The 25,380-nt window shown below is 35.6% G+C and overlaps 2 protein-coding genes across 3 annotated transcripts in view; one reads left to right on the forward strand and one right to left on the reverse strand.

The window, feature by feature from the left end:
- LOC133639876 (teneurin-3-like) overlaps nt 1-2,606 on the forward strand; it is a 157,786-nt gene extending 155,180 nt beyond the window's left edge. Inside the window, exon 4 of the mRNA XM_062033540.1 lies at nt 2,588-2,606. Coding sequence (XP_061889524.1) covers nt 2,588-2,606 — 19 coding nt within the window. The remainder of the gene's footprint in view (nt 1-2,587) is intronic.
- Nucleotides 2,607-5,433: 2,827 nt separating this feature from the next.
- On the reverse strand, nt 5,434-25,380 carry LOC133639330 (general transcription factor IIF subunit 2-like). 2 transcript variants are annotated; one of them, XM_062032565.1, is made up of 9 exons: nt 25,228-25,380; nt 21,295-21,368; nt 21,176-21,200; nt 20,145-20,286; nt 11,730-11,789; nt 9,687-9,768; nt 9,300-9,399; nt 7,572-7,715; nt 5,434-5,817 (listed from the first exon to the last, which is right to left on the reverse strand). In XM_062032565.1, the coding sequence occupies exons 1-9, from the start codon at nt 25,291-25,293 to the stop codon at nt 5,695-5,697; spliced, it is 816 nt and encodes a 271-aa protein (XP_061888549.1). In that variant the 5' UTR covers nt 25,294-25,380; the 3' UTR covers nt 5,434-5,694. The 2 variants fall into 2 exon arrangements, with proteins under 2 accessions (XP_061888549.1, XP_061888550.1); XM_062032566.1 differs by lacking the exon at nt 11,730-11,789.

A 25,380-nucleotide genomic window follows, 5' to 3' on the forward strand; every position in this document is an offset into this window, starting at 1 on the left:
CTATGATAAAGGACACATGTTTTATTATTCATAGTTTGCTTAACAGTAATAGAATATTTTTATATGCTATAAATGACCTGACGTCCGAAATCAAAACTGGGAATATAATCCCAGGGAAAGGGGGAAAAAACGGTCAGCTATTTTAATACGATTAGGTTATATATACATGCGTATATCCTACATAAACAATGTATGAATACATTAGATATCTATACATCTATAGCAGGGGTCACCAACCTTTTTGAAAGCAAGAGCTCCTTCTTGGGTACTGATCAATGCGAAGGGCTACCAGTTTGATACACACTTAAATAAATTGCCAGAAATAGCCAATTTGCTCAATTTACCTTTAACTCTATGTTATTATTAATAATTAATGATATTTACACTTAATTGAACGGTTTAAAAGAGGAGAAAACACGAAAAAAAATGACAATTAAATTTTGAAACATAGTTTATCTTCAATTTCGACTCTTTAAAATTCAAAGTTCAACCGAAAAAAAGAAGAGAAAAACTTAAAAAAATAATTTATGGAACATCATTAGTAATTTTTCCTGATGAAGATTAATTTTAGAATTTTGATGACATGTTTTAAATGGGTTAAAATCCAATCTACACTTTGTTAGAATATATAACAAATTGGACCAAGCTATATTTCTAACAAAGATAAATCATTATTTCTTCTAGATTTTCCAGAACAAAAATTTTAAAAGAAATTCAAAAGACTTTGAAATAAGATTTAGATTTGATTCTACAGATTTTCTAGATTTGCCAGAATAATTTTTTGGAATTTTAATCATAATAGGTTTGAAGAAATATTTCACAAATATTCTTCGTCGAAAAAACAGAAGCTAAAATGAGGAATTAAATTAAAATGTATTTATTATTCTTTACAATAAAAAAAAAAAATGTACTTGAACATTGATTTAAATTGTCAGGAAAGAAGAGGAAGGAATTTAAAAGGTAAAAAGGTATATGTGTTTAAAAATCCTAAAATCATTTTTAAGGTTGTATTTTTTCTCTAAAATTGTCTTTCTGAAAGTTATAAGAAGCAAAGTAAAAAAAAAAAAAAGAATTTATTTAAACAAGTGAAGACAAGGTCTTTAAAATATTTTCTTGGATTTTCAAATTCTATTTGAGTTTTGTCTCTCTTAGAATTAAAAATGTCGGGCAAAGCGAGACCAGCTTGCTAGTAAATAAATACAATTTAAAAAATAGAGGCAGCTCACTGGTAAGTGCTGCTCTTTGAGCTATTTTTAGAACAGGCCGGCGGGCTACTCATCTGGTCCTTACGGCCTACCTGGTGCCCGCGGGCACCGCGTTGGTGACCCCTGATCTATAGACTGTATCTCTGTTGCTGCAGCAGCAGCAGAGAGTTTAATCTGTCTTGACACTTTGTATTGATATTTTGTATTACATTCTTCCCTTAAATGATCATGTTTACAGTGATTGTTTTATATGCATCTTTTATGTATGTCGCTTTGGATATATCCAAAGTGACATACATGTTTTCAATTATTTAACCTTTTTTTTTTGTTAAGTATGTACTTAACAAAAAAAAAAGGTGAAATAATTGAAAACATGTTTTATATTCTAGTTTCTTCACAATAGCCACCCTTTGCTCTGATTACTGCTTTGCACACTCTTGGCATTCTCTCCAAGAGGTACGGTAGTCACCTGAAATGGTTTTCACTTCCTATCAGGGTTGATTAGTGGAATTTCTTGCTTTATCAATGGGGTTGGGACCATCAGTTGTGTTGTGCATGAGAAGGTGTGTCCAAACTTTGGGCCTGTACTGTAGGTTTCACAGATGATTAAATTAATGAAATTAGCATCTGAAGTAATAGAAAACTTGAGTAAACATGGCTGCTCCGACTCGCAACCAGGCAGCAATCGATGCGTCCAAAAACTCAATTTATAAAACACATTTGACAGACTCACAGATACATGTATAACTGATACGATAATATGGATTTCAATGAACATTTTACTCACCTCAGATTTTTTGCATGGGAATTTTGTCGTGTAATCTTGCCAAATTTTGTCGAAACTTTGTGGCGTAAGTACTTTTCCATTCGGAAAACGGCGACATTCTGGATGAACGAGGACAGTGGTTCTCGGTTTTATCACCACACACCACCTCAGATAAAAATGATCCCAAAGTACCATCACTTTGTTGCATATCTTGTGTATGAAAAGCGCTTCATAAATAAAGTTTGATTGATAATGTACATGTCTGCATGTATCTCATGATAGCTTTAATAATATACATATGATATAAAATGATATTTGTAAATATATATCTGTACATGTTATGTCACATTCAGTACAGAATATAATTATTTCATTCTATATTGTGGTACATCGTGGGTTGAAGTCTGGAGTGGGAAAAGGCTCCATAGCAAAGCACATATAAATATTAACAACATACATCTCGAGACTTGCAACAGACGGGAGGGAGTGGGGGGCTACGGTGGCAGGCTGCAGCTCTTCAGGCGCTGCCCAGCTGTCCATCACCCTTAAGAGATTCGCGTCACGGGCGTTGGATGGGGTGTGGGCTATGGGTGTGTGGCTTATTGTGGCGACCCAGCAGAGTTCCTGTTCTGTAACCCTGTACACTGTTTGTTTGTCTAATCTTGATCTGGTTTGTGCTGAAAACAAAGTTTCGTTGTACTTGTGCAATGACAATAAAGACCTACCTACTTACCTATAGGGATGATGTTTGATCAGAAATGATCGAGTTCGAGCCTATTATCGAATCCTCTTATCGAACCGATTCCTTATCGAGTCCAGATAGGTTGTTGTATATGGAAAAAAACACACAATATTTGGTTTAACAAATCACTTCACATTCTCTACTGCTCGCTACTATAGTATTACCATATCTGAGTTATTGTGCAGAAATAACTACAAATGTGCACTACATTCGTTAACCGTGTTACAAAAAAAATGTATTAGACTGATACATAATGTTGGATATAGAGAACAAATGTATTTATTGAGTCAAAAATATTAAAGTTTGATAATTTGGTAAAATTGCAAACAGCTAAAATGATGTGGAATTAAATAATGGAATGGATTAAGTAAAGAAGTTAAACATTGTACTGATATGATCCAGTTTAAGAGTTTGTTCAAATGAATAGTGCTTACAAAGTACAAAGAAGAATTATGAGAAATACTTTCAACCTTATTGAAAATAAGATATTATTCATCTCAGTATATTAATAATGACTGAATTAATTAATTACATTTACTAAACTGTTGTATATACCCATTCACAGATATTTTATTATAAAAAGGTCAGTAAATGATGTATATATTTGTAAACGCTATGAAGTGGGAAAGGGTTAGGATTAAATAAGCTTTACTTCTTCCTACTCCTGTAAAGTGAAATGATATGAAACTGTGATGTATTATACTGTAAGTGTGTTCATGTTCCAAATAAACTAAAGAAATAAAGAAAGCACGAGTTTATTAGACAGGCTTGCAAACTCTGGAGTGGTGTAGGCTACAAGATAACGTTATCAGACACATACAAAAAGGCTCACGTTAACGTTACCGTTAGCCGCTGACTATGCTTAGGTAACGTTAGTCTAGCTAACATTACTGCAGTCCTGGTTGACATAAGAGGTAACGTTACTACAAGTGAGACGATATGGAAATTAACCGGCAACAGTGAACGTTAGTTACTCACCGCCGTCACCGCCACTGTAGCTGGGACTTGGGCAGCTGGCAGAAGAAGAGGGGCGTTCTTCGTCGTCTCTGCCGCTGCTTCGAAGACACGACACGCTTGTTGTGCTTCCCCCCCCTTACACGAGAGCGAAGCCTGGCAATAATTGCATATTGCCGCTTCAGGTGAAATGAAGCCAAGCTGATGAAGATTTTGGCAAAATCGGGTTGTTTTTTTTATTGGTCGTTCTGTGCAATTCTTTAACGTTTATTGCGCTGTCGGGTGCGTGTTAAAGTACCCGCTGGTCACCAAACACTGCAGGAATGTAGCAGCAGAGTGCGTCAAACACGGCCCCAAAATACTACTTTGCCGAAGTATAAGCACGTTTTATTGTAAGTTTATCAGCTGTAGTATGTCTAGAACTATATTTAGATGTATTATTTTGGTTTGTTTCGTCAGAAAAACTAACGTCAAAACAGGCCTGGCCCTAACCAATCTGGCGCCCTAGGCAAGATTTTAGGTGGCGCCCCCCCCCCCCCCACCGGCAGTGAAGTGTATATACTCACAAGAAACCGAATAGCTTTGTCTTTGACCTTTTTTTTTACTTAAAGAAAGCAAATTAACATATTATATGAGAATGTTATGTTATTATTATCTTTAACCGAATCACAGCAGTGCTCAAATTTAAAAAACAGCATTCCCTCTCATGTGATATTGCTTAATTAACATTAATGATGTGCACTTTAACAACTAGGCTTACAACTATACCTAATATATAAAGGGGTGGAAAAGTGACTATTACCTGCAGGGCAAACATTAGCTAACCAGAAGGCAATAACAATGTAAACAAAAAACACCTGCTTAAAAGATCTAATACGAATGTCCCTGAGGAATGTAAGGTGGGAGTACTGTAATTACCTAACGTTACATTATTATTTTCCATAACAATTTAGCCCCCTCCACAATATTAACCCGACGTTAAAACAGAACTAGCTATTTATTGATTAGCAATTGCCGAATCATGTAACATTAGCTTAATGCTAAAAAGCCAGGTTACTATCACATTCTGTAACAGACAAATAATTTCATGTAGGCTAACGTTACCTACCTGCTACCTCTGTCTTTTTCTCGTTTGTCCTCCTCTTCTTTTCTATATTTTTTTCTTCCCTGGGCACCTGACAGTTTTGGCCGTTTTGACATCTTGTGTTGACTTTTTGATGTGGTAAGAGTCATGATACGGGAAGGGAGGGGGCGCACCGTGCGGGGGGATGGGGGGGCGTAATGTTGTAACAAATAATATTTCTATTAAATTGGCTTTACTTTGCATTTTAATTAACGTGGGATTATTTTTTGTATTTAGAAATAATAGTACCAAGTTGGTAGCAAACATGGCGCCTCTCCGTTAGTTACTTACCCTCTCTATACACCGCTCTGTAAGGAAGAATTTTAGGTCGTGGTGCTGTCTCATTATTTTAGAAATATTTAATTTGCTTGATTTTTACTTTTAACATTTTAGTTTTTTACATTTTTTCATGTGTAAAAATGGTAGTCAGGAAAGAGTTACCACAGTATTAATTTGTAGACTGTTTGACTGAATGTTTGACTGCCATGTTGAAGATCTGAACCCTCACCTAAGGCCCACCTGTACAATAGCAACTCATTGATCCACTATACTTGGAGAAATAAGACGTGTGTACATAGAAAACGTTTTGAATTCAGCCCAGCAAAAATGGCAGCAAATCCCAAAGTGATGTTTGTTTATGTTTATGTTTCATAAAGTGAAAACAAAATGTATTGATTTATTCTGACATTTCAGCAATGGTTGAAAACATGGAATAAAAAGCTGAAAAACAGCAGCAGACTAAACATTTATTGGTCCTGATGCATGAATTATTGGATGTCAACATGTTACAATCTGATTGATTGGCGGTCACACATGAGAAGAATGCAAAAAAAGGCCCAAAGAAAAAGCAGCTTGTCCAGTAAAGTCAAAACCTGATGAGATGTTTAATGTTGTAAAGTCTTCTTTAATCATCTGTCTTTTCCTCACCTTGGTAATGTCGATACTCAGGCTTGAGCTCCCAGGTGTTCTTATGTGTTCCCTTCACGTTGTAGATGCCAATGTCACGCAGAATCTCCTTTAAATAAATCTGTGACAAGAAAATATTCACATCTTGACGCAACTAAGTCAAGATCATTTCAGACTTGTAGGAAAAGTCCATATTTACTCAACACTCGACCTATCAAGTCAATAACTTTTTCAGTTGACTGACAAAACGTGTTTTGGTCTTGGAAAAGTCACCTCATGAACTTACTTAATTTACTTTCATCAGTTGCTAGGGCGATGATGAAGGTAAACATGGAACAATATTTATAAAGTTGACTGTGCATCTCAAACCATTCAGTCATGGCAGTAAGTTGTAATGTAATACTTACATACACTCATTTATCAAGTTGTATTGTAATACTTACATACACTCATTTATCAAGTTGTATTGTAATACTTACATACACTCATTTATCAAGTTGTATTGTAATACTTACATACACTCAGTTATCAAGTTGTATTGTAATACTTATATACACTCATTTATCAAGTTGTATGGTAATACTTACATACACTCAGTTATCAAGTTGTATTGTAATACTTACATACACTCATTTATCAAGTTGTATTGTAATACTTACATACACTCAGTTATCAAGTTGTATTGTAATACTTATATACACTCATTTATCAAGTTGTATGGTAATACTTACATACACTCAGTAATCAAGTTGTATTGTAATACTTACATACACTTTTATCAAGTTGTATTGTAATACGTACATACACTCATTTATCAAGTTGTATTGTAATACTTACATACACTCATTTATCAAGTTGTATTGTAATACTTAAATACACTCATTTATCAAGTTGTATTGTAATACTTAGAGACCCTCATTTATCAAGTTGAATTGTAATACTTACAGATGCTCATTTATCAACTTGCATTGTAATACTTACTTACACTCATTTATCAAGTTGCATTGTAATACTTTAATACACTCATTTATCAATTTGTATTGTAATACTTAAATACACTCATTTATCAAGTTATATTGTAATACTTACAGATGCTCATTTATCAACTTGCATTGTAATACTTACTTACACTCATGTATCAAGTTGTATTGTAATACTTAAATACACTCATTTATCAAGTTGTATTGTAATACTTAGAGACCCTCATTTATCAAGTTGAATTGTAATCTTTACATACACTCATTTATCAAGTTGAATTGTAATACTTACACTCATTTATCAAGTTGAATTTAATACTTAAATACACTCATTTATCAAGTTATATTGTAATACTTAGAGACCCTCATTTATCAAGGTGAATTTTAATACTTACACTCATTTATCAAGTTGAATTTAATACTTAAATACACTCTTTTATCAAGTTGTATTGTAATACTTAAATACACTCATTTATAAAGTGTATTTTAATACTTAAATACATTCATTTATGTAATCCTTTATGATAAATACTAACAATATTTTCATGATCGTGTACCATTAACGACATTGATTTTGAAGCACCATTGAGTACACTGATTTTAAAGTTACCTTTGAGTACACTGATTTTAAAGTTACCTTTGAGTAAATTGATTTTAAAGTACCATTGAGTACATTGATTTTAAAGTCCCACTGAGTATACTGATTTTAAAGTACCACCGAGTACATTGAGATTTAAGTTTTCATGTTAAAATAACGTAGTGTGTGAAGTGTTTAAAGAGCATAGGAAGTGTGTTGAGGGCTTGTAAAGACTTTAAATGCACATAATATTCTTATAAATCCTGAAATAAAACATGAATTCCCCCGGTCCATGATAATGTTAGCGGTTGTTCGTCTTACCACAGGTTGTTTGGTGATGTCCACCAAGTCTTTGATGTTGTAGTACTGGTGCTTCTCAAAAGCAGAAAACAACATGTCCAACACGTGTTGTTTGTCAGCTCTCGCTCGCTTGCCCTCCTCCTTCTTTTTCCTCTCGTACTCCATCTAACACACAAAGCAGATAACTTCACATAAAGGTTGGCAACATTCATACTTCTTAAAAATATGCGGCCACAGCCCACATTCAGTACCTAGTAGTACCATGTGATGTTATTTAGTATGAGAGTAGTATTGACCTAGCTGCTTTACTTCTATTTTCTTAGTAATAGTATTTTTAGAATATGTGGGACTGCTGCAGGCAGTACTTTGGACACCCCTGACTTCAATTGTTGTGCACATTCTCTGTCATTACTGCTGGTTTTGTCGTGATAATTTGTTGTGGATTGTATTTCATACTGTGGAATATATTACTTAGGTGATTCCTTTTAATTACATGATTGAAGTATTTAAATGAATATGCTTTTCAACATACATTTCAGAAAATTCCATACGGATAAAATGGCATCGTTTTTGGACAAAATGTGTATATTTTCCTTTTTTAAAGTACTGAGTCAAGGACTGGCACAGTTCCTAAAGTAGCATTGGGCGGTTGTTTGTATTTCGTCACGTGATTTCTTCCCGGAACCAAGATGGCTGCTGTACAGCAAGCAGCATGCAAACTACAGCACAAAATAGGCTTAAATCTTCCTGCAAAAAGCAGATACAGGCAAAAAAAATCTAACATATGTGCTCCAGACATCATTCTACACGACTAAACAGATGAAAACTTGGAAAAGCATGGAGGTCCACAACTTATTTGTGTGTGGCTGGGTCAAGGACATTGGTATTGAGACTCTCCCCGATAAATATGCATAGTTTTTGTTCGGGTAACGTAGCATTTCATGATTTAACTTCACGTCTACTGCCATGTTTGTTGTTGTTGTTGTTGCACGTGCTGTGTACGAGTAGTGTGTTTTTCCCCGACTTTATCAAAATATAAATATAGATGTCAACGTTGTGTATGTGCTGAAAGATTAATTTATGATTGTTTATCAAAATATAGATGTCAACATCGTGTATGTGCTGAAAGATTAATTTATGGGTGTTTATCAAAAAATAACTAGAGATGTCAACATTGTGTATGTGCTGAAAGATTCATTCATGATTGTTGTCTTTGGGTAAAACTTAACTCTATAAGGTTTTGCTCACATTTTATTTATTTTATTTCGACTCACCGAGTTGGTGCTTTTCGAAACATTCGTAGCAAACGTGTTTAAGAAATACAAATAATACCAAGATAATACTTAGATGTGAAATAGAAAACGTTAAAAGTAAATCAAACAAAGTGTTAATGAAGTGATCACTGCAAACTTGTGCATTCTCCGACTCTGCTCCCTTGGACTGGAGTGTGAGCTGCATGCTTTTCTCGTCAACGTTTCGTAAAATCTTGCACCCTTCCGCCTTTTTGATTACCCCTCCAAGAACTCTGAAGAAACGTTTATCCTTTTTCCTGATGTGAATGATTCGTAAAGCCGAAAACAACACAAGCGTAGGGCCTTTTTTCTTCTAGAAAGGCTAAAAGGCGCCTAGAACCCATTGGGAACAGCTAGCTTGACCACCACGCGTATTTAATGGATGGGACATGGTATTCCAACACCCTTTCTTGCATGGTTCATGACGTGTGCAGTGAGAATATTAATATGTTCTTACGTTGTAAGCATGGTTAGCCACAGGTTTGTAGTTGTTGGTGACTGCTTTGGCCAACTGCTGCGACAGCCGGATGGGCTTGGAGGACTCTTCAATTTGTAACCTGGAATACAATCACAACATATTTCTTCCATTTAAAATACTACATGCACGTTTACATGACATTATCCCTGCTGTAGACATAAACATCAAGGGTTGGAATTGGGGGCGGGGGTTAAATCACCAAAATGATTCCCGAGCGCGGCCACCGCTGCTGCTCACTGCTCCCCTCACTTCCCAGGGGATGGGTCAAATGCAGAGAGTAATTTCACCACACCTCGTGTGTGTGTGTGTGTGTGACTATCAGTGGTACTTTTGAATAAATAGTTAGGGACAAGACAAACAACTCACCTCTTTAGCTTCATATAACTTTCGCTAACAGCAGGCCTGCACTCTGCTCTCTGCACCACCACTCCCTCCAAAGCTATTTTATCTGCGAATAAAAACAGAATCACAACTTAAGTCCTAACTCTCAAATTGCTATAAAATGACGTTTAAGACAGATATGTGTGTAAAAAAAACCTTAGTAAATTATATTATTGGCATTATTGAATATCTTAGTAAAGTCATTGCTTCTTCCTTTCTTGTTCGTGGGGAAAGAGTCATGTATTTTTTCATTCTATTGTAGTCCGATTGAATACAACGTGGATAACATCAAGTTCCTCCCACACACTTGCTGGTCACAAGCTAATGATAGTACTGTATATATTGTATGTCCATCATCAGTGTACACAGTCAAACTATATTTCACTAAATATGAAATGTTTGGACCAGGGTCAATGTTACTCAGCTTGAACTTACATACATCTCCTATACATCAATATATATATTCATCAATATGTATCTTCTATACATCAATATATGTATTCATCAATATGTATCTTCTGTACATCAATATATATATTCATCAACATGTATCTTCTATACATCAATATATGCATTCATCAATATGTATCTTCTATACATCAATATATATATTCATCAACATGTATCTTCTATACATCAATATATGTATTCATCAATATGTATCTTCTATACATCAATATATATATTCATCAATATGTATCTTCTATACATCAATATATGTATTCATCAATCTGTATCTTCTATACATCAATATATGTATTCATCAATAAGTATCTTCTATACATCAATGTATATATTCATCAATGTGTATATTCCATACATCTATATCTTCTATACATCAATATATATTCATCAATATATATCCTATTTACATAAATATGTATCTTCTATATATTTATATGCATTTTCTATACATCAATATATATCTTCTATACATCAATATGTATATATATATATATATCCTATATATATATATATCAAAGTGTTTCTTCTATATACATCAAAGTGTATTTTCTATATACGTCAATATATATATCTTCTATATACATCTATATATATTTCTAAATACATCAATATATATATTTTCTACACATCGATATGTATCTTCTATACAGCTGCTGTATGTATGTCTGAGTAATTACAGTATACACAACTATGTGCAATCTTTGAATATAGTCATCCCTCGTTCATCGCGGTTAATTGGTTCCAGGCCAGACCATGGTAATCCGCGAAGTAGAATTATTATTAATAAATCAAATATTTTCATTGTTAGAGCATATAAAAACATATATAACGTTTATAACCTTCTAAATAAGCTTTTAAACATAATTATAGCCCTTTAAACATTAAAAAAGGATATATAGTCACCTTCACACACACCTGATGTATTAGCTTTGAGTGTGTTCTACTGTAGATTACAGTACCCACTGGTAGCCTGGAGGATTCTCCAAGCGTAATTGCTATAGTTGTCACCCGGCCACCACAACACAACCACTACCTGGAAATACGGCATCACAACCTGGGTAATTCCTCTGAGTTAGAACTGGGCTTCCATGTGCTGAAACCACGGGAATAAGTTGTTTGGCAAAAACCTGGTCAACTTGATTGTCGTGGTAAAGATAGCGCTAAGATTAGCCGCCTTGTTGTTAGCATTGTTCACCTTTAACTCGTGCTGGGTGACTGTCTTTATCGACATAATAAGTAAGACTTCAATTAACACTTAATTAAGTACAAAATACGTAGCATTTACCGCAATATTTGAGGTGTGGTGTGGTGAGAGACGACTGTAGTAATAAATATAGACATTCTTGGGCCCAAAATGTGACTTTAGTAACCCGAGTGATCCATGTAGGGTGTCTTGAAACTTTGCACAGAAATGTTTGTTGCTTCAGGCTTTACACGAAGGTTAATGCCAACGTTCTGGGCAACAAACAACACAACACTAATAATTCACAGATGACACTCATTTGATTGTGTGATTTTCGGCGATGCAGCTGAATCACCCGCTGGCAAAAATGGTGAACTCACCTGGACCAGCCCCTGCCCCCGAACCTGAGCTGCCACCATCAGATCTCTCTTCTGATTGGCCTACAGGGGGGGAAGGGAGGGAGGGATGGTAAAATAAAAATATATGGATATATATGGGCAGGGGAAATGGATAAAGGAGGGGATCGAACAATCAGAGCCACACCCAGGGTTTAGTTGCACGCCAAATAAAAGTCACCTCTGCTGAGCACACCAGCGAACACGGCAGCAAAGCAAGCATGCTCTCACAAGCACACAAACCCTCACACACCACAAATTCATATTCTGCAGAAATACGCTAAAATTACAATACATGCAAACACACATAACAATAGTAAAGTCTAATCAAGGTGTATTAAAATAGACTTCCACTAACAGTATTTTTTTAATAATCTCAGCTGGCGTCATGCCAGTTTTCTACATTTTACACGAACATGATTCATAAATGCACGATTGCAAGCTCACCAGCACCCATAGCAAGAAACACCAGTGTGCGCACACGCACACACACACACTTTATTTCAAAGAAACACAACAACCATGCATGTGTGATGCTATTGCAAATTAGCAATAACATTATTAATAAGTATTGATTTGGTTTACTCCATAGTAGAAGTACAGTGTTCTAAATGGGGCCAGTGTGTCTGATTTTGGGAAATAAACATGTATTTATTAATTTGTTTAGCATTTTGTGATACAGGAAGGTAACACTTCACCGTCCAGGTGTTTTAAGTGCTGCCATTTCCCGGCAATCATGCTACACAAAACATTGACTCCATTATTCGTTTTTAAAAATAGAAAATACAAAGTTAGCATCAATGTTAGCTTCCTCAGAGTTTGGTGAATATATGTCCATTAGTAGAAATGTTTGTAGTTTTATGTTAACTGTGTTCCGTTAAATAATATTTGTTAAGCCTTTGCATAAGTTAAAAACATCCCAATGCTAATTTTCGTTAGCCTGTCAATGGGCTCGTCCATTGTATGTTAGCATTAAGCTAGCCAACATTTATCTTGTAAGTTGTATTGGGGTTTTTTCAGTTTATGCCAAACTGTATTGTTGATTTAACGTGATTCTTACATGTATGTGCACTTCATATGAATTTTAATGTTTTTTTCTAGGTGTGCTTAGTTTTACAGTAACTTTATTGTGGAGACTAGCAATAAACAACCTCAAGTTTTTTCATCTTTAAATGTAAACATATCTGCCAAACTACAATGCAACATTGTATATGTATAATCATGTATGCAATATAATATGTACAACATTTTTTAGCGTTTAAAAAAATAAAAATAAAATGATTATACAATGTCATATTGAAACCGCCCCCCTGTCACAAATATATTGCCGCTCTATGGGAAACAATGTAACTTATTATTTTTGTAATTAGTACCGGTAGTGCTTATTGGTCTGTATAAAAATAAGTCATAAAATAAACGTGATTTTACCCAGCAGACTAAAATATAATAATTTACGTAACAGCAGCAACAGAAGCGTGTCTTAGAAATTGACAACTGCCAAAAAAACTCTCAAGCGAACAAAAAATGTAATGCTGAAATTAAAGAATCTCAAACAGTGTGCAGTTTCTGGAGTACCTTTCTGCAAGGCTTTGGGTCCAATGCAGTCCCATACTCAAAGTTTATAATAGACTACTAATTGTATAAAAAAATGACAACATTTTAGAGATGTGATGTTTGTGAACGAATCGAGTGAAAAAGCTCTTTCAAGGGATTGACAAGAACCGATTCGTAGTCATGAGCCGTTTGTTAGGGAGCTGTTTGTAAGCCACAGGACTGGACTGCAGTCACACCGACTGAAAAATCCAGAGAGTCAAAAGAAACGTAGCAACATTTGGATGCACTTTTGGTTCATTGTTTTGTTAAGTCGCCTAGTTTAGCTGTACACATTTCAACCAGGGTAATGCAATGTTTTATGCTGGAATTAGCCAAAAAGCTCTCTCCCGGTTGCAGTTAGTCCAGAACGCGGCAGCACGACTTTTAACAGGGGCCAGGAAACGTGAGCATATAACCCCAATTCTTCTGAGTTTGCACTGGCTCCCTGTTCATTTTAGAATTGATTTTAAATCCTTGCTGTTTGTTTTTAAAGCTTTACATGGACTGGCACCTCAGTATATCTCGGACCTCATCCAAATTTACACACCTGCGCGCGCTCTGAGGTCCGACAGCCAGCTCCAGCTCGTGGTGCCCAGGACGAGACTTAAAACCAGGGGAGACAGGGCCTTCTCTGTGGTCGGCCCTAAACTCTGGAACACTCTGCCCCTCCATGTTCAAACTGCACCCACAGTGGAGTGTTTTAAGTCTCGTCTTAAGACCCTCTTTTATTCTTTGGCTTTTAACACTACGTGAGTTGTGTGGTCTTCTGTCCTCTGTTGTCCTGTGTGGTTAGGGTTAGGGTTATACATTTTGATGTCTATTTTACTGTTTTAATTGGTTTTACCCTTTAAAATCGTTTTTAATCATATTTATTTTTTATATTGTCTCTGTATTGGTTTTCTATTCATTTATTCTTTGTTTTTATTCAGTCATTGGTGTAGCATAATATTGTTTTTAATATTATTTTTAATATCGTTTTTAATATTGTTTTTAATATTGTTTTTAACATGGCTGTGCAGCACTTTGGAAACATTCTTGTTGTGTAAATGTGCTATATAAATAAAGTGGATTGGATTGGATTTGTATTCATGTTCATATATGGTGCTAAATATTATGTTTGTTTTTTTACACAGTATTCCGGATGTATTTTCTGTATAGGCAATATTTTTCCTGTATTGGTAAAATGCTGTTGCGTGGAAAAATCTTACAGTAAAGTTGATTTGCATGGAGGTTATTTTTTAGTTTTTATTGTGCCACAAAACATATTATGTGAGAGAAAGTTCACTGTCAAAACATGGGCATAAGATTACACATTATGCAAGGTTTACAATTAAAGCCCCGCTTAAGAACTTTCAGTTTTGGTTGATTTTGGCGGTGCCAGTGGACCAGAGCGGAAGTGTTTTGCCAGAAGGAAGACCAAATGTCCCATGATGACTAGCGCATATAGTGTCAAACTGACATGATAACGCCACAATGATTCAGTGTTACTGATATTTCACAGTAGGAAGCTACATATTTTACTCAAACTTTATATTTGCGTTTTGCACTTATCGCAATGTTTTTTTTCGTTCGACAGTACTTTTGTTACCTTGTTGCATGTCTGGTCGTGTCCGTGTAGAACTGTTAACTATCACGCTGGTGGCTATTTATTGCTACCACACAAATTGACATCACTTACTAGTTTAGCAGGAACACAGCCAAGGCAGCAATGCTTGAAATTCCCTCCCCGTCTATGAGCTCACGCCAGCGAGTGAAAGCCGGGCCAATGCTGATCCTTGACTGTCATTTTAACCGGGTAGCCTCCCTATTTCTTTTCCTCAAAACGTTGGAAACGTTTCTTTGGATGTTTTCTAGCTTCTGTCATGATAGAAGTAATTGCACGTAGGCGTTCGCATCGACTTCCGTCTTTTTAACGAGTGGGGAAAGGGGGGGGTGACATATGCCGTAAAGCAGGGGTGTCCAAACTTTTTCCACTGAGGGCCGCACACGGAAAAATTTAAGCATGCGGGGGCCATTTTGATATTTTTCATTTTCAAACGATAACAAAATATATGGATTTTTTTTTTTTAACCTTTAGGGCTCCCGGGGTCCATAAAGGGTCTCTGTCATTAAAATGTTCAAAATAAGTCAAATTATTATTATTTTTTTTTATTTAATGCTTACAGTAAATCTCCATATCAACTTCAGGTTGATAAAAAAGTAAAAATTAAAAAAAAAGGTTTTATGCCTTTTCTGTCAAAGACAACTTTGTTTTTTATAGCAAAACTGAAAATATGCAGTATTTAGTAATTAGAGCTCTAAAAGATCAATAATGCAGGACAATTCTTTAATATTTTTGAGAAATCAGTGAAAATATTAATAAAATCCCACTAAATATGTTTGGGATCCAAAAGGTCCCCCACTCATAAAGTGATACATTTTTATTAGTTTTTTTTTACTTTCAACACTTAAGTTACGAGATCAAACTTCAGATATATCTGTCCATTTTACGTTTGAACTATTATTTTGTTTGTTTTTATGCTCTTTTGTCAAAGAAAACGTTGATGTTTTTATATGGCAACCACACAATATACGCAATATTTTTTCCACATAAAACATTTTAAAGTGACATTTTTTAAGTAATTGGAGCCTTCAATAGGTCAATAATTCATTATAACATAGATTTTTTGTATTTTTTTTTTTGAGCAATAGCAAAAAAATAAAAAATTAAGAAAAACAAAAGAAAAAAAACAGCCTGCATGGCAGCTTTGTGTCAACATTGCAACTTTTTCTCGTTAGATTTCACCTCATTCCACTTTTGTAAATGTTTTTTTTAATTTTTGCAATACTATCAATTTTGCAATTTTTGCAGAATGTGTGGCGGGCCGGTAAACAATTAGCTGCGGGCCGCAAATGGCCCCCGGGCCACACTTTGGACACCCCATGCCGTAACTCAAGTCAGCACATTTGTAGTTTTTTTCCTCAAAGTCGCTAAGTGCCAGTGAGAGCGATACAGACCCCTTAGTCCAGGCCTGGGCAATTATTTTGACTCGGGGGGCCAAATTTTGAGAAAAAAATGTGTCTGGGGGCCGGTATATCTATTTTTAGGAACACTAATACAAAACCTCACAATAATGTCTGATTGAAAGCTAAAAACGTTATGACAGACCGCCTTAAAAAATGGGATTGAATTTTTGATTTATTTTACTGAATGAGACACCCAGAATGTACATGAAAATAAAGAATGTGGGATTTACAATATTAACTATGAAGGATAAAACACTGAATATTGACAACATATTAACGTCACACCCCCTCTCCATCCACATATTTTACAATCAAGCGAAACGAAACAAAAATGCAACAAACAGCGAAATATGAACGCGAGGGGTAAAAAATAAACCCACCTACAATCTGATATATCACTAAGCTTTAGAACTTTGTTGTAAAAATGTATTTCCGCGTCTGTCCCTGACACCCACATTTCAGGCTGGCCGCTCTGGAAACACTCTGTGGAAACGCTCCCCACCCACACTGCTTGGTGTCTCGTCTGAGCTGCTGTGACTTAGATGACCATAGTAACTAATTACATTACCATAGTAACTAGTATATCATGCAAAAGCGCAGATTACAACCATTGAAATACTTTGTATAGTTGAAGACTTACGGTAATTAGAAAACATCACTGCCCATCATAATGGCAGCTACACTTTCCATCTTAAAGATCTAAATAAAATTTGGGGGGAATGTCCGACGGGCCAGATTGAAAAGCTTAATGGGCCGCATGTGGCCCCCGGGCCTTAAGTTGCCCAGGTCTGCCTTAGGCTATGGCAGAGGTGTCATTCAACTAGTTGTAAGTCCATGTATCGTCCCAAAAGTTATGAAAATATTTTTATGAAGGTTGAAAAGTTACTTAGTGCTGCTTTAAAACAGATGAAATTATATTATATTTTACAATATTTCCCAAAAATTGAGTATACTAATATATATATACAGGGTGATTCAAAAAGAATACACCAAAATCATCACACCAGGGTTTCCCACACATTCATTCATTTGTGGCGGCCCGCCACGAAAGAATTACGTCCGCCACAAAAAAAAAAAATTAAAAATTAAAAAAATCAAAACATTTTTTTTTTTTTTTTTGTCATCTCCAGCTTCTCATGGCAAATCATATAGTTGATGTAGATGCCCATATAGGCTGTTCAGATTTACTTTACAAAAGAGAAGTGTAGGATACTTCTCTTGTTGCCTTATTTGTATTTGACTTTATTAAATGTATTTATATTAGAAACACAACATGTGTATATAACAAAGGGTGCAAAGTCTGCAGGCAGTAGGAAACACATGGTTAAGTGTAGGGAGTAAAACTGATGGCAGTCTAAAGTTCAAGATTTTTGGAGCTCTTTGTTCAGTGGATCAGATGTTTGATGAAGCTCTGTGTCTATCTACCACCACTACTGTTTTCTGTTTATTTGTTACTGACTGTGGCAGGACACCTCTGCCTCTGTTTCACTTTATGTTGCTGGTAAATAATATGCTTGTAGTAGTAGGCTAAAGTTAAATTATTTAGTATGCACTAATTAAAGGGGCAGAGCTTTGAGACATTTTAGCTTTTATATTTTATAAGATATATTTTTTGTAAGAACCACAATTAATAAATATATTTCAGTGAATAACTTATTGTTCAAATCTGTATATAAATATGTACATAAAGTGTTGTAATTATATTGTAAAATGGATGGATGGATGGACGTTTAAAACAAAACTGTTATTAATTAGTAAGTATACATTTTTTGAGCCTTTTTAGAGAAAACCAAATCATTGTAGTAAATTATGCAAATTACTCGATGATGTCATGGTGACCACGCCCATAGCCACGCCCCCACCGCCACAGGTATCTTGGCAGTTTATGGGAAACACTGCACACATTTATTAACTTCTAAAGCAGGAGTTATCCAAGTTTTGTTGCGTTACAATTTCACCGTTGTGGTCACGTGATCCTTTCGGCGCCGTTCAATTGTAGCAAGACCCACGTGTTTATTTACCCTCAAAATGGCGAACAGCAGCAGCAATCAACACGGTGGATCGCGGCATCCTGGGGCGCGTTTGGGAGGAAATCTCATATCGTCTTGATGTTCTCCGTGCATGTTGAGCACTTGCAACGCATGAAATAAATACTCAAAGTGTTCAAGCTAGGTTTTCTATTGTTTTTCATTTAAAAAAAATATTGAGCGATAATTTTGGCGTATAAATAAAATAACGAGTCAGTGTTTTGAACGGCTTTGGCTCTTTGACGGGAACGTCTCTTCAAGATACGACTCCGTTCAGAGAGCCTCGAATCCCATTTCTACAAAATACTGACTATTTATAGTCGAGCGTGTAATTGTGACTCATTTGTTAACGTTAGTGGTGTGCTACATATAGCATATACAGACATGGTCAAAAGTGTACATACACTTGTAAAGAACATCATGTCATGGCTCTCTTGAGTTTTCAATAATTTCTACAACTCTTATTTTTTTGTGATGTAGTGATTGGAGCACATACTTGTTGCTCACAAAAAACATTCATGAAGTTTGCTTCTTTGATGAATTTATTATGGGTCTACTGAAAATGTGAGGGTCAAAAGTATACATACAGCAATGTTAATATTTGCTTACGTGTCCCTTGGCAAGTTTACCTGCAATAAGGCGCTTTTGGTAGCCATCCACAAACTTCTGCTTGAATTTTTGACCACTCCTCTTGACAAAATCGGTGCAGTTCAGCTAAATGTGTTGCTTTTCTGACATGGACTTGTTTCTTCAGCATTGTCCACACGTTTAAGTCAGGACTTTGGGAAGGCCATTCAAAAACCTTCATTCTAGCCTGATTTAGCCATTCCTTTACCACTTTGAGGTGTGTTTGGGGTCATTGTCCTGTTGGAACACCCAACTGTGCCCAAGACCCAACCTCCGGGCTGATGATTTTAGGTTTTACAGAGAGTAAATGGGACAATGAAAAAGGAGGATGTCTTCCAAATTCTTCAGGACAAGCTAAAGTCATCAGCCCGGAGGTTGGGTCTTGAGCGCAGTTGGGTGTTCCAACAGGACAATGACCCCAAACACACCTCAAAAGTGGTAAAGGAATGGCTAAATCAGGCTAGAATGAAGGTTTTAGAATGGCCTTCCCAAAGTCCTGACTTAAAGGTGTGGACAATGCTGAAGAAACAAATCCATGTCAGAAAACCAACAAATTTAGCTGAACTGTACCAATTTTGTCAAGAGGAGTGGTCAAAAATTCAAGCAGAAGCTTGTGGATGGCTACCAAAAGCGCCTTATTGCAGGTCAACTTGCCAAGGGACATGTAAGCAAATATTAACATTGCTGTATGTATACTTTTGACCCTCACATTTTCAGTAGACCCATAATAAATTCATAAAAGAAGCAAACTTCATGAATGTTTTTTGTGACCAACAAGTATGTGCTCCAATCACTACATCACAAAAAAATAAGAGTTGTAGAAATGATTGTAAAGTCAAGACCACCATGACATCATGTTCTTTACAAGTGTATGTAAACATTTGACCACGACTGTATATAATAATACAATAGTTTATTGAACTTTTTTATAGTGACACTGAAGAATTGCACACTTTGGGAGAAACCATGAAGATGTCAAAGAAGAGGAACAAGCAGGTAAGACAACAACGTATGGACAGGCTGCACACACGGGCACCTCCACCAACCACCAAATCAGTATCAACTTACCTCTAAGCTGCGGAGCAAAAAGTGAATAACATCTTGTGTCTCTAATTTCAGACAGGTAACAAAGACTCTTAAAGCTCACCCGCTGATGATGCCTCGGTGAAGACCGCCAGTGTCTGACCTCCCACCGTCTGCATGGTTAGCGGGTGATCCCGAGGTGCAGACACCGTCTTGTCTTCCAGACCCTCGATTACGGTCAACTCTTCATTTAATGTGAAAGACACCTGTAAAGTATCATCTTTGTTCAAATATGCATTTCCTGCTGTCTCGTCATCTCTCATGTGTGCTGCTAAGACAAAATAATTTTAGCCTCCATGCACATTTTAGGGGAAATAGTTGAAATAAACAATTTTTCTGCTTGCCATAACTTTCAGTGCATATTAGAGATCGACCGATACGGTTTTTCATGGCCGATCCTTATTATTAGTAGTCAAGGAGGCCTGTGACCGTTATCTGGAGCTGATATTTATTCATAGTTGAAGTTATTTCAACATGATTACCGGTAGTGGGTAAACAGCTGGACATGGCTTAAAGTTGTTTCTTCACAATATTTTTAAGGAAATGTCAGGCCATTGTTTTTTATTGGCCCACGACACATTCTGAAGACAAAATAAAAACATCGCAAATTAGAAAATTATACGATAAAAGTAGAAAAAGCATTTTTGGGAAAAATTCAATGTGAATGTCAAATGCATAAGCTAAACGTCAATTGTAATGTTAGCATGCTATGAGTTAGAATGTGTCAAGTACCAGGTCATATGACTGAAGCACATATAAAATTACCTTAAAAAGTTAGCGCTAACAGCTAGCATGTGTCAAGTACCAAGTTATATGACTGTGGGGTTTTGCTGCGTAATTGGCTAAAAAAGTAAGCATAGTAAAATGCTAACAGTATGTGTCAAGTACCAAGTCCTATGACTCTGAGGTGTTTGGCTGCAAAATTGGCTTAAAAAGTTAGCACGCTAATGTTAGCTTGCTAATAACATATGTCAAACACAAAGTTATACGAGTCTGCGGCATTCGACTGCAGACTCTCATAATTTTTTTCTAATCAAGTAATCGCTGCAGCTCTCATAATGTTATTCATTGACCAAAAAAAAAAAAGTCCCTTACCTCTGGCTTTCCTTGGTTTCCTTTCCTTAAAAGAAAACAAACCTTAGTTGATGACGGTGTGACAGTTCACTTACCACCACGTTCGTGCTTTTTTTTGGGGGGGGGGGGGTTGCACATACTTTGATATTCTGAGTTTCCCAACGTCGCCTCTTCCTGTGGCTTTTGCCCATTGTTGAGAAAGATACTTAGGAACCTGGAAGCAGTCACAGAGCGTTGGTTTATTATTTTGTTGACAAAGGTTACGTTGGGTCCTGGATCCCCTACGGTTAAGGTTGCTAACCGTCCCTTGAAAAACGGAATTGTCTCTTATTAAGTAAGAAAATTATGCCTTCCGTATTGAGTTGTCAAGGGACGCTCTTTGTCCCGTATTTTTATTATTACAGTGAGAGTTATAGACTTTTTTGATATCTTACAGACTAACTACAACAGCTGATATGGACTAAGCTAATGGATGCCAGTGTGACTGATCGCTCATTGACTTTTCTGGCATCGGTTCGTTTTGCCTTGGCTGCTGTCACTACCTCAGAATTTCGTAGAAGTTTTTTGTCCAACAGGGAAGCTACATGTGGCTATCACTTCAATGAGGTACATGCTAACTTAGTAGTAGCAGGTGTCATTCAACAACTCTGCTCTTTGGTTGTTAGTATGATTATGTCTTGTTATCAAAACACTAGTTGTGTATCGAAATGGTTTAACACAAACATAATGTGTCTAGCTTTACACCAAATCAGATTTTTTTGGACACAGATCAGGAGGTAGTCCGAATCTGTTTGGAGTCAGATCTTTTCAAATGTGACTGCAGTTTAAACGGCAATGAGACTTGATTGCAACTTTTACGTCATCTTTGGTCGAGCTACGTCATTGGTGTGCACCAAGGAGAAGAAGATAGTGGATTCAATTATCTTCTTCTTTCTGTAGTTGTTTTCCATCATCTGCCTACTTCCACTACACAACAGGGTCCGTGTACCTTCTGTTCATTCTATTTCCAATTCTGAAACGCATATCAAAAAATAAAGTTAGGGCCGTTTTTCGATTTGTAATATATATGGCAGATTTTAAAACAAACAAAAAAGGGTTGATTCTTATTAAAATATTGCCATAAAATTGGATTATGTGCCGTTTTACTTTTATGGATTTTTATTTTTCCAGATAAACACAAAAATCTAAAAAATCTTCATCCAAAATGCAAAATTGCGTGGTTATCTGTGTGATGACAGATTAAATTTTTAGCATAACGCTTACATCTTTGTTCAGCAGGAGTCCTATTGATCCGTGTACCTTCCGTTCATTCGATTTCTTAAATGCAAATCAGAAATCATCATTTCTGAAACAAAAGTTGGACAAATATTTGATAAGACTTTTTTAAAACGACAACAGGACTCCTGCTGATGTTAGCGTCATCCTTAAAACATGCTAATCGCAAAGGAAAATCTAAAACTGTCATCACACAGATAGCCACGCATTTTTGCATTTTGGATGCACATATATTCGATTTTCGTGTTTATCTGGAAAAATAAAAATCCATAAAAGGAAAACAGCACAAAATCCAATTTTATGGCAATATTTGAATGAAAATCAACCCTTTGTTTGTTTTAAAATCTGCCATATATAATAAAAATCGAAAAACGGCCCTAATTTTGTTTTTTGATTTACGTTTAAGAATTGAAAATAGAATGAACGTAAGGAACAAGGACCCAACAGCCACGGCACAAATACTCTGATCTGCGGTGGTCCATGTTTACTTGTGTAGTAGACACTTCCTTGTTAATTTACCAAATCTGGTCAACTTCCTTCATTCTCACATTATTGAACTGCGAATGCAAGGGACGTCGAGGCCACTTTGGGGCCTGTGCGTTTACATTGGAGTCTGATAAAGATCAGATTCTATTTGTAAACAAAACAATCAGCTGGAAAAAAATCAGGTTTTAAAAAATAAAAAAAATCTGATTTGGACCACTTTGGCCTAAACTTAGTCATAGTGACACTACAGGAGTCTCACAGGTAATATAGTACCTCAGCAAAGGGTCAAACAATATTTGCTTTAACTCTGGGTACAGAATTTCTGAAAGTATTCACTTCTGACATTATGCTTCTATTAAATGAAATATTACCACAATATAGCATAAAGACAATCACCAACACAGTTTGGGTGGAGATTTACTTCATAAATGAAGCCCAAATAAACGCTGACAGTCATTAATAAAATAGAAGTATCTCACCTCTCTTTTTGTGAAAGTAGTTCTCATCGTGATGAAACTGTGTTCCATAGTAAAGCTGCACATTAAATTTATACCGTTCTAAGTGAAGTTATGTTAAAGAAAGACGTTTATATTTATTCTGTTGAGCACGAACGATTTCTATTTAAGACCTATAAACACACACAAAAAAATTATTAAACAATTTGTTTCCCATAAATTCGTATTATTCCAAAACCTGCAAAAGGTTGAATAGAAGCAACACTGAAACATTCTAAACAAACAAGAACAATCCAGTTGCGTCCGTAGTATAAAACTTATTTCACACAAATAAAAAAGGAGAAACAAAAATTGGGTCTCTTTTTTTCTCCAATGAGTTAGCTATTTTTTCCAGTAAATACTAACTCATTTTGACAAATATTTAATTGGTGTGGCACATCTTTTATAGAACAAAACATTTCGGAAAAGTCCATAAATATATGGAGAATACTTTCATCCAATGAGCTGCATTTACGTAACTCTCCCACAATATTAGTACCACCAAAACAGATGTAATTTTTTTACTTTGTTTTTAGTCTTGGTAGGGAACACTGAACGGCTCCTTTCGTGTGCGTTTATATAGAAAGATGAATAAAATATACTCTAAACTTAAAATGTATACCGTTCTAAGTGAAGTTATGTTAAAGAAAGACCTTTATTTTTATTCTGTGGAGCGCGAACGATTTCTATCTAAGACTTAAAAACATATTTATTCATACTGTAAGTATTTTGCACACAAAAAAACAAAAAACTAATTTCACACAAATAAAAAAGGAGAAACAAAAATTGGGTCCCTTTTTTCCTTCCAATGAGTTAGCTATTTTTTTCCAGTAAATACTAACTCATTTTGACAAATATTTAATTGGTGTGGCACATCTTTTATAGAACAAAAAATTTCAGAAAAGTCCATAAATATATGGAGAATACTTTCATCCAATGAGCTGCATTTACGTAACTTTCCCACAATATTAGTACCACCAAAACATAGATGTAATTTTTTTTTTTTACATTTTTAGTCTTGGTAAGGAACACTGAACGGCTCCTTTAGTGTACGTTTATATAGAAATATGAATAAAATACACTCTAATCCTAAAATGTATACCATTCTAAGCGAAGTTATGTTAAAGTAATATCTTTATTTTTATTTTGCGGAGCGCAAACAATTTTTATCTATGTCCTAAAAACATATTTATTCATACTGTTAAGTATTTTGCACAAAAAAAACATTAAACAATTTGTTTCCCATAAATTCGTATTATTCCAAAACCTGCGAAAGGTTGAATAGAAGCAACTCTGAAACATTCTAAAACAAACAAGAACAATCCAGTTGCGTCCGATCAACTTGTGTGCGTAGTATAAAACTCCATCCATCCATTTTCTACCGCTTGTCCCAACTCATTTCACACAAATAAAAAAAAAATTGGGTCCCTTTTTTCCTCCAGTGAGTTGGCTATTTTTCCCCAGTAAATACTAATTAATTTTGACAAATATTGAATAGGTGTGGCGTTTATAGAACAAAACATATCGGAAAAGTACATAAATATGTCCTTATATGGAGAATACTTTCATCCAATGAGCTGCATTTACGTAACTCACCCACAATATTAAAACATCGATGTTTTTAGTCTTGGTAAGGAACACTGAACGGCTCCTTTAGTGTGTGTTTGTATAGAAATATGAATAATTTACACTTTAATCTTAAAATGTAGCCGATAATCTTAATTTGATTCTGTTAGCCATTAGCTGCGGCCTGCTAGCCACGCTAGCCTGGTTTAGCATATTTACTGTTTGTCGCAAATGTTGTAAGTGTGCACATACCTTTACCAGCCACACGCCCGTGTTTAGCTTGGCACCAGTTAAATCAACTTCTCCTTTCTCCGACATAGTTGTTATTTTTGTTCAATTCAACTAGATTTGGTAGTTCGAGGTGGCGAGCGCAGTAGCGCATGCGTGAGTTTCAGAGCCTTGCGC

The sequence above is a fragment of the Entelurus aequoreus genome, linkage group LG22, assembly GCF_033978785.1.
Source record: "Entelurus aequoreus isolate RoL-2023_Sb linkage group LG22, RoL_Eaeq_v1.1, whole genome shotgun sequence".
Taxonomy (NCBI): Eukaryota; Metazoa; Chordata; class Actinopteri; order Syngnathiformes; family Syngnathidae; genus Entelurus; species Entelurus aequoreus.

Bases quoted from the DNA above. Each gene is read 5' to 3' on its own strand.
- LOC133639330 (XM_062032565.1), bottom strand. From the start codon at position 25,293: ATGTCGGAGAAAGGAGAAGTTGATTTAACTGGTGCCAAGCTAAACACG. The intron at 11,790-20,144 runs GTGAGCTTTAAG...CCCCCCCTGTAG, and splicing joins CACCGAGGCATCATCAGCGG to GCCAATCAGAAGAGAGATCT. The intron at 9,400-9,686 runs GTGAGTTGTTTG...ATTGTATTCCAG, and splicing joins AGTTATATGAAGCTAAAGAG to GTTACAAATTGAAGAGTCCT.